We start from the raw sequence: 11,095 nt of genomic DNA on the forward strand, positions 1-11,095 counted from the left end.
ATTATACTTCTAATCATGTCCATTAACGTTCGATTATGCCTTTCTGCCACACCATTTTGTTGCAGTGTGTATGGCATTGTGTATTGTGCACATATGCCATGTCTTTCTAGAAGTTTTTCAAATGGACCAAGACATTGTCCTGTTTCATTATATTTTTCATAATATTCACCACATCTATCTGACCTAACAACATTCACCTTTTTGTCTAATTGTCTTTCAACTTCTTTAATATAAATCTTAATAGCATCAACTGCTTGAGACTTTTCTTTAAGCAAATAGACATATCCATAAGGTGAAAAGTCATCAATAAAAGTGATGAAATATTTTTCTCCACCAATAGATGGAGCATCAAAATGTCCGCATACATCAGTGTGTATAATTTCAAGAAGCTGACTACTTCTTGTGGCACATTTCTTGTTTTGTTTGGTTTGTTTTTCCTTAATACAATCCACACATAAACCAAGATCGATAAAATTTAGATTTTGTAAAATCTCATTCTTTACTAATCTTTCCATTATTTTCTTGGATATGTGACCCAAGCGTTTATGCCACAAGAATGTAGAACTTTCTTTAGGCTTATTTGGCCTAACTACATTATTATGGTACTCAATAAGCAAGAATTCAGAAAATTGATCAAGAAGTTTCAATCTATATCAGCCATCAATTAAAATATCATAACAAAAATATTAGAATTTTTAAATAAATTAAAACAACTATGTCCACCATTAAAAGAAAATCCACAATTGTCCAACTTTGAAACAGAAATTAAATTCCTAGACATTGAAGGTACATAAAGAGTCTTAGGTAAATCTAAATGAAAGCTTCTATCCAACACCAAACGATAAGTTCCTATTCCTTCAATTGGTGCTTTCACATGGTTTTCCATGTAGAGGAACATCTTACTTTGGCTTGTGGTTTGGATCATAAGAAATCCCTACATTACATTAGATACATGAGTTGTAGCTCCAGAATCAAGCCACCAAGAATTATGAGGAATATCAATTAAAATTGATTCATAAGTACATACATATGTTTCAAATATACCTTTCTTTTCGAACCATGCCTTACGTTTAGGACAATCCTTTTGGAAATATCCTTCATTCTTACAAAAATGACACTGTTTTGTATTGGCATGTCCTTTCTTCTTAAAATTCTTGAGCTTTGTCTTTAATCTTTTATGATTTGCCAGCTCCTTGAACCAAGTTGACAGTATGACAACCACAATTCTTAAGTCTATTTTCTTCCTGTATGAGCTTTTCAATCAATTCATTAACGTCCCATTTTTCCTTCATGACATTATAATTAATTTGAAAAGCTTCATAATCAGAAGGTAGTGAGTTCAGAATAAACTGCATCATAAAGGAGTCATCAACTGTCATATCCAGTGACTTTAATTTTGCAGCAATATTAGTCATCTCAATAATATGCTCTTGCATGCTCTTAGACCCATCAAACTTCATGGCCGTGAGCTGTGACATTAATGTACTAGCGAGTGACTTATTAGCAAAACGGAAGCAATCTTCTACAAACGCAAGATATTCTTTAGCACTTTCGCCTTGTGGAAGGGTAGTCTTAATATTGTTTGCAGTAGTCATTCGCAGAAACATAAGGCTTAATCTATTAGAACGTTTCCATGTCTTAAGTGCATACTTTTCATCTTCATCATATCACCAGGGACAATGGATTTCTCTTCCAAAAGTGACAAGTCAAGATCCAAAAGATCTAAATAGAATTTCACTTGTTCACTCCATTCAAGAGAAGTTTAAGCCATTAAACATGGTAACAGATGAAAGCTTGTGAATGGATTGACATACCTGTCATTTAATCATACAATACTCATATTAATTTTAATTTAACATAACAAAGCATATTATAGTTCACCTTTGGATAAAACTCTATAATATACTAACATACAAAATAAATGTCAGATTTATCATACTTGAAGATTAAAATTCTCTACCAAATATATATACTATCTTTGGACAATATATATATCTGACTCAAGAATAATAAATTTTCTCTTCCAATTCTATTAATAATAGAACAGAATTTCCTTTGGGTAAATCTAATTCTAAAATTAATTAACACATTATTAACTATACTGGCATTTTACGTTATAACTTGGTCACTTTGGTGTACACAAGTAGCAAATAGTCAAAATAAACTTAATACTATAAATAAAATATTTATAGGTTTTTCATAAAACTAGAGTACACTACGTACTCAAAATAAATTCATAATTGTCATTAACACTAAACATAAACTCAAGATTAAATTCATACATGAGTATAATTTATGGTCAAATTAAAATATTCGGAAGAAAAGGGATAAGTATTGTTTTGGTCCCTAATGTTGAGGGTCAGAATCAAAACCGTCCCCAACGTAAATTTTGATTTAGAATCATCCTTAACATTTTTTCTCGTATTAAAATCGTCCTTTCAACTTTTTCTGGACAAAAATGCCCTCCACTACCATTAGCACCTTTACTTCCACCACCACCAGCGCACCTTTACCTCCACCACCAAGAAAAACAACATCAATGAAATCAACACAAATTCAACAAATCAAGGAATAAAAAATTCAACAAATCAACATAAATTCAACAAATTCAACAACCAAATCAACACACAACAACAATAAAATCAGAAAACCACGAATCAAAATCAGAAGCAGAGAGGCAGTCACAGAAGCAGAAGTAGAGGCAGTCACAGAAGCAAAAGCATAAGCTCAACAGAGGCAGAAAATAGAAGCCAAAGTGAAGAAGAAGCAGATGCAGAGGAAGAAGCAGATTTAGAAGAAGAAGCAGATGTAGAAGCCGAAGCAGAACCACCGACACTTCCCCGACGGCAGCTCGTGGGCGAATCAGCGGCGACGGCTCAGCGGCGTGGTCTCCCGATGGCAACGCGACGGCAGTGGCAAGCCCTAGTAGCACCGACGCATCTCCTTTCCCCCCTCCCCCAAAATGCGTTCTTTTCTTTTATTTTTTTAATTTTATAATTTTTTTATTAAAATATGGGTAGTTTAGGAATAAAATTAAAAATTTTATTAAAAATGACGATTTTAATACGAAAAAAATGTTAAGGATGATTCTAAATAAAAAATTACGTTGGGGATGGTTTTGATTCTGACCCTCAACATTAAGGACCAAAACAATACTTATCCCCAGAAGAAAACATATAAAACATATACAACTACAAATATGCAGCTTTGATGACATGAAATTTGAAACCTACTTAATTAAAATCCTACTATAAATAATTAATCAGATACATTGTGGACATCATAATTAAATCAGAGAAAATGACATACTTTTAAAACACATGCTCTGATACCACATGTAAACTTAATTTAGCGAAAGCATTAATTAGGATCTTAAAAGTTGTGATTTTCATACCTGGATTGGTTGTCATAATAAGTTTTGGTTACAGTAGAGTTGAACTTTAAGACTGGTTTAGAAGAGTTTTGGTTACGGTAGAGTTAAACTTCAAGATTGGTTTCTCTTCCTTTCCTTTCTTACAAACATTCATCAGGATGACAGTTTCTTAGTATTTTCAGTGAGTGAAAAATGTAAAGACATTGTGTCTAGAGGCAGAGAGGGGACCTGCTTTTATGTGTTATTACCTTTAAATCTAATGCGTCCATCAAACATTAGAATTAACGGATGAGATTAAGTCATTAATAATTTATAAATGATTACAATTAGGCCACAATAGAAGTTTAAATTACAATAAGGAAGAAGAAGAAGAAGAAGAAGAAGAAGAAGAAGAAGAAGAAGAAGAAGAAGAAGAAGAAGAAGAAGAAGAAGAAGAAGATAGTAGGAAAAGCGCGTGACCTAAAATTGTTTGAATGAACTTGGATGTCGAAATTGCTTGGATGTGGAGAATATCTCATTTTTTTATTTATTTCTAATCAATCAACAAAAAATATAAACTATTTTTTTGGTACTGAAACTAAAAAATCAATAATAATAATAATAATAATTAACTACAACTATTGATAGTCTACTAATAATAAAGGGCAAGTAATTTTTTGTTCTTAAGGTTTGAGGTGAAAATCAAAATCGTCCCTTACCTATTTTTTGGTTTAAAATCATCCTCAACACTACATTTAGTATTAAAATCATCATTTTAAAAAAATAATAAATTCTAGACAAATTTACCCTTCATTAAAATCATTTTTTTTATCATTTTCTTTTTTTTCAAAAAAAAAACTATCATCTTTGAAAATCATCAACATAGACAAAAAAGAAAAAAATAATTCTATCATTATCCTTCTCCTCCATCTATCTCCATCATCATCATCCACTTCCATGAAATCCACCCACCACCACATGCACCCGATCACCCACAAACTTTCATCCTATTATTACATAGAAAGATATATCAGAGAGAGAGAGAGAGAGAGAGAGATAGAGGGAGAAGTAAAGAATAGAGAAAGATGGCGAACAAGGGAACTCCTTCGTAGCCACCACGCCGCCACTATTGTCAGTGAGTTCTACCGCGAACGAGCGAGCTCCTTCGTAGCCACCACGTCGTCACCTTCACTCATTCACACCCTCAAAGAAGAAAGAAAAAGAGAGGGAAAGAACGAAACAGTGAAGTAGAGAAGAATTATATGTGGAAAGCCAACACATTCACAGCAACAATAACAACACAATTAATTTATTTAATTGAACAAAGAGACATGTTTTCAGAGGAAGACGAAGAGTCTTATGGATCTGGAGAAGGGAGAAAAACAGAGAGAGCCTAATTGTAGAGAAAAAGAGACGATGTTAGTGGTGACTCCTCAATTGCTGTTGGTGTTATTGCTACAGCTTCTGCGTCATTAACCAAAGAAGGAGAAGAGAGGAAGTAGTAGGAAAAGTGGTGCCGTTGGGCGCTCCTTAACTGCATCGCTACTGTTGTTGCAACTTGCACTGCATTGATTTGATATGCTATTGATATTGCCGGAAAGGTCGTTGAAGTGTGATGCGTGTAACACCCTACCACACAGAGTCTTATGCTTAAGTCATAAATTTGAGGTGGCAAGGTATTACGACTTCTAAAGTAAAATCATATATATAATATAGGTGAAATGGAATTTTAACTAGAAGCCTGTGAAGAAAAGTTAAGCAAAGCATTGAACAGAAAAATTGCATCACTTGCTTAAGCGATAAATATGAGAGAAGAATTCCAAAGATACATATAGCAAGGCTTCTGACTCAGCTCGCGAATCTAGAACCGGCCAAAGCAAATATATACATATACATATTATATATAACCCAAAATAGTAACCCCAAATATATGACAAAACACCTGTTTCTCCAAGTCAACCTCTAGGAGGGACAAAATACAAAATACAAGGGTGGAAAATCTATATACATATATACAAAGCATAAAACAAAATACATTAATCCCAAGATAACCAACTTTGCTTGCAGAGGAAACTCCAGACGCTCACTGATAAATGTCAACCTGCATCTATCACTCACCGAGGTGAATATCGACCTGCATATGAAAATAACAATATCGTATGGGGTGAGAACCAGGAGTTCTCAGTATGGTTAAGGTGCCCACATATATAATAAATAAGGTCTTGAAAAAGCCAGATGCAATCCTAAAACTCCGACACTCAAATTATAAATCTTAAAGGTAATAAATTATAAACCATAAGCAAGTGTAGATATCTAAGGTTTTTAAGGTTCTAATTCAATCCTAAGTTAATCCCTCAATTCACAATCCACTTGCTGTCTCATAAAACTCTAACTCTACAATTCACCTTCTACCTCCTCTAACCTTCCAAATTCACCAGTGCACAGAGAAACAATACAAGCAGAGGCAAACACAGGTAGAATATAAATACAGCAGGTAACAACTTAGCAAGTAAGCAAAATAATCACGTAAGCAACCCAATTAATGCATAAGCAAACAAAACATACAAATGCATATGATGCATGCCTGTCCTATGACTAATGATATCATTTGTTGGTTATATAGCCAACACAACACGTTTTGGTAGCTAACCATGGACTAAAACACCCATTGCAGAGCAAGTGGGTTTGAGCTACAACCTCTTGCTACTACCCGCTTAACCCAGAGCCAGTGGAATAACCACTACTGCGGTTACTACCCAGGCAGGTGTTTAAAAGCTCAACCTGGAGTAAGTTGGACAAACTACAATCCTTGCTACTGCTCAAGCGTCACAATCTCTGACCTGGAGCAAGCGGGACAAACAACCATCCTTGCTACTGTCCAGGGTCTCAAACATACATTCATTCAGTTTAAATCAAGCATCATCATTATCAAATCTCAACCATTAACCTGGAGCAAGCGGGATGAACCACCGTCCTTGCTACTACCTAGGTATCACAAACATACATTCATTCAAAACTCTATAATTAAATTTATTTTTCATAATTCTTCTTTCCTAGCTCATACCCAGAGTAAGCGGACTTCGCCACTGCCTACTACCCGGGTACACACTTCTCATTCGCAATTCACCACCTTTCAAACTTTCTTCATCTTTAAGTTACTACTTCTTCCGACCTTCTACTCGCCATTTAACATACAACTGAGGTTTATGGGATAAAAGAGTGCAAATAGAGGTTTAGAGGTTCCAAATTAGGTTTTAGAAACATAAGATCAAGTGTGCTGAAAACAGGGGTCACGCGTACGCGTAAGCCACGCGTATATTTTCCCATGCCCACATATGCAAGCTCCTTGCTCGCGTACGCAAGATGCCCAACCCGAAAAGGTTGGTCGCGTCGCATATAGTGGTCGCGTACGCAAGCTATGCAGAACAGCAAAAATGATGAATGCTGCAGAATTTTCAGTTTTGCATTCCAAACTTCCGACGCGCATAACTTTTTCGTTTTAAAATATTTTGAAGGTTGTAGAAGGCTTAGAGAAGGGGGGTTGAATCTATGGTCTTCTTTTAACTTTAATTTATTAACCCCTTAAAACAAACTTTCAATCTAAAACTGTTTGAACTCAGCAGCAGAAAATTTATGAGACAATTTCATTTTGTCTCATGAATATCAGAAAATAGAACAAAGCAGGAAAGAGATAAGCTGATACCATCATGTATCCTAGTTCAGTTGCCTTGTGCAATGCAATTGGTGCACAAAAATTACAATCACACTTTGCAATTCCGCACAACTAACCAGCAAGTGCACTGGGTCGTCCAAGTAATACCTTACGTGAGTAAGAGTCGATCCCACAGAGATTGCCGGCTTGAAGCAAGCTATGCTTATCTTATTATTCTTAGTCAAGATATCAATAATGGTTCTTAGTTTTAATTGCGGAAAATAAAAGAGCATGAAATAAATACTTGTTATGCAGTAATGGAGAATAGGTTAGAGTTTTGGAGGTGCTCTGTCTTCTGAATCTCTGCTTTCCTACTGTCTTCTTCTTCACGCATGCAAGGTTCCTTCCATGGCAAGCTGTATGTTGGTGGATCACCGTTGTCAATGGCTACCATCCGTCCTCTCAGTGAAAATGGTCCATGTACATTGCTAATCATCTATAGGTTCTCACTTGTGTTGGAATAGGATCCGTTGATCCTTTTGCACACTGTCACTGCACCCAACATTTATGAGTTTGAAGCTTGTCACAGTCATCCCTTCTGAGATCCTACTCAGAATACCACAGACAAGGTTTAGATTTTCCGGATCTCAGAAATGCTGCCAATTGATTCTAGCTTATACCACGAAGACTCTGGCTTCACGAATTTGAATGCTCTGTTGTCAGGAGAAGTAATCAAACTCATGAACCAGAAACCCAAGAGATACACATTCAATCTAAGGTAGAATAGAAGTGGTTGTCAAGCACGCATTCATAGGTTGAAAATGGTGATGAGTGTCACAGATCATCACATTCATCATGTTGAAGTGCGAATGAATATCTTAGAATAGAAACAAGCGTGATTGAATGAAAAACAGTAGTAATTGTATTAATCCATCGAGACACAGCAGAGCTCCTCACCCCCAACCATGGAGTTTAGATACTCATGCCGTAGAAGATACAAAATTCAGATGTAAAAATGTCATGAGTTACAAAATAAATCTCTAAAAGTAGTTTTTATACTCAACTAGTAACCTAGGTTTACAGAAAATGAGTAAACTAAGAGAGATAGTGCAGAAATCTACTTCCGGGGCCTATTTGGTGTGCGTTTGGGCTGTGCATTGAAGCTTTCACGTGCATAGGCTATTCCTGGAGTTAAATGCCAGCTTTGGTGCCAGTTTGGGCGTTTAACTCCAACTTTTATGCTAGTTCTGGCGTTTAACGCCAGAAAATGGCAGAGAGCTGGCGTTTTGACGCCAGTTTATGCTATCAAATCGCGGACAAAGTATGGACTATTATATATTGCTGGAAAGCCCAAGATGTCTACTTTTCAACGCAATTGAGAGCGCCCTAATTGGGATTCTTTATCTCCAAAAAATCCATTTCGCGTACAGGAGGGTCAGAATCCAACAGCATCTGCAGTCCTTTTTCAGCCTCTGAATCAGATTTTTGCTCAAGTCCCTCAATTTCAGCCAGAAAATACCTGAAATCACAAAAAAACACACAAACTCATAGTAAAGTCCAAAAATGTGAATTTTTCATAAAAAATAATAAAAACATAATAAAAAGTAATTAAAATATATTGAAAACTACCTGAAAACAATGCCAAAAAGCGTATAAATTATCCACTCATCACAACATCAAACTTAAATTGTTGCTTGTCCCCAAGCAACTGAAAACAAATAGGATAAAAAGAAGAGAATATACCATAAATTCCAAAATATCAATGAAGCTTAGTTCTAATTAGATGAGCGGGACTAGAGCTTTTTGCTTTTGAATAGTTTTGGCATCTCACTTTATCCTTTGAAGTTCAGAATGATTGGCATCTATAGGAACTCAGAATTCAGATAGTGTTATTGATCCTCCTAGTTTTAGTATGTTGATTCTTGAATACAGCTACTTTATGAGTCTTGGTCGTGGCCCTAAGCACTTTGTTTTCCAGTATTACCACCGGATACATAAATGCCACAGACACATAACTGGGTGAACCTTTTCAGATTGTGACTCAACTTTGCTAAAGTCCCCAGTTAGAGGTGTCCAGAGTTCTTAAACACACTCTTTTGCTTTGGATCACGACTTTAACCACTCAGTCTCAAGTTTTTCACTTGGACCTGCATGCCATAAGCACATGGTTAGGGACAGCTTGATTCAGCTGCTTAGGCCAAGATTTTATTCCTTTAGGCCCTCCTATCCATTAATGCTCAAAGCCTTGGATCCTTTTTACCTTTGCCTTTTGGTTTAAAGGGCTATTGGCTTTTTCTGCTTGCTTTTTCTTTTCTTTTCTTTTTCGCCATTTTTTTTTGCAAGCTTTGTTCTTCACTACTTTTTCTTACTTCAAGAATCAATTTTTGATTTTTCATATTATCAATAATATTTCTCTTTTTTCATCATTCTTTCAAGAGCCAACAATTTTAACATTCATAAACTTCACTATAAAAAATATGCACTGTTCAAGCATTCATTCAGAAAACAAAAAGTATCGTCACCACATCAAAATAATTAAACTAATTTCAAGGATGAATTCAAAATTCATGTACTTCTTGTTCTTTTGCATTTAGAACATTTTTCATTTAAGAAAGGTGAAGGATTCATAGGACATTCATAGCTTTAAGACATAGACACTAGACACTAATGATCATGTAATGAAGACACAAACATAGATAAAACATCAAGCATAGAAATCGAAAAAACAGAAAAATAAGGACAAAGAAATTAAAGAACGGATCCACCTTAGTGATGGCGGCTAGTTCTCTTTCTTGAAGATCCTATGGAGTGCTTGAGCTCCTCAAAATCTCTTTCTTGCCTTTGTTGCTCTTCCCTTTCCTCTTTCTAGAGGTTTCTCCGGCCTTAGGTGCCATAAATAGTTATGAAAAAATGAAAAGCAACGCTTTTTACCACACCAAACTTAGAAGGTTTGCTCGTCCTCGAGCAAAAGAAGAAAGAAGGACGGAGAAGAAGAAGAAATGGAGGAGATGGAGGGGGTGAGTGGTTTGGCCAAGGGGGAGAAGAAGTGGTTATGATGTGTGAATTTGAAGGATGGATGAGGGGTTTATATGGGAGTGGAAGAGAGGGTAAGATGTGATTGGTGAAGGGTATTTGGGAAAGAGAGATGGAGGTGATTGGTCAAGGGTAGTTGGGGAAGGGTGTTAAAGGAAGGTGTGAAGAAGAGAGAGAATGAGTTGAGGTTGGTGGGGATCCTGTGGGGTCCACAGATCTTGAGGGGTCAATGACTTCTCATCCCTGCTCCATTTAGGCATGAAAAATGCCCTTAGAGTGCAATTTCGGCGTTAAACGCCAGATTACTGCCTGTTTTTAGCGTTTAACGCTAGCTTTTCTTCCCTTTCTGGCGTTTAATGCCAGTTCTTCTTCCTTTTCTGGCGTTTAACGCCAGCTTGTTGCCCTATTCTGGCATTAAACGCCAGTCTAGTGCCCTTTTCTGGCGTTAAACGCCCAGAATGGTGCCAGACTGGGCGTTTAACGCCCATTCTGCTACCCTTACTGGCGTTTAAACGCCAGTAAGCTCCTCCTCCAGGGTGTGCTATTTTTAATGTTGTTTTTATTTTGCTTTAATTCTGCAGTTATTTTTGTGACTCCACATGATCATCAACCTAAAGAAAACATAAAATAACAATGGAAAATGAAATGAAAAAGTAATTAACATAGATAAATAAGATTGGGTTGCCTCCCAATAAGCGCTTCTTTACTGTCAATAGCTTGACATTACTGAGCTTTATAATTTGCAATGTCTGCAAACCATGGAGCTTCCTGAATGGTAAACAATTTCTCATCCAGGAAGGTTTCAGAAATCTCAGTAGGAGGGACGGACGCTCCTGTTATTGGTTCTATCCGAGATAGGTGATCAGCTACTTGATTCTCTGTCCCTTTTCTGTCTCTTATTTCTATATCAAACTCTTGCAGAAGCAACACCCATCTTATGAGCCTGGGTTTTGAATCCTGCTTTGTGAGTAGATATTTAAGAGCAGCATGGTCATTGTACACAATCACTTTTGATCCTACTAAATAGGATCTGAACTTGTCAATGGCGTAAACTGCTG

General features: G+C 36.2%; 1 protein-coding gene across 1 annotated transcript; it reads right to left on the reverse strand.

The window, feature by feature from the left end:
• Positions 1-1,175: 1,175 nt before the first annotated feature.
• Positions 1,176-1,595, reverse strand: LOC127740513 (uncharacterized). Its single transcript, XM_052251526.1, has one exon. The coding sequence runs from the start codon at positions 1,593-1,595 to the stop codon at positions 1,176-1,178; it is 420 nt and encodes a 139-aa protein (XP_052107486.1).
• Positions 1,596-11,095: the final 9,500 nt, after the last annotated feature.

The sequence above is a fragment of the Arachis duranensis genome, chromosome 7 (assembly GCF_000817695.3).
Source record: "Arachis duranensis cultivar V14167 chromosome 7, aradu.V14167.gnm2.J7QH, whole genome shotgun sequence".
Lineage (NCBI taxonomy): Eukaryota > Viridiplantae > Streptophyta > Magnoliopsida > Fabales > Fabaceae > Arachis > Arachis duranensis.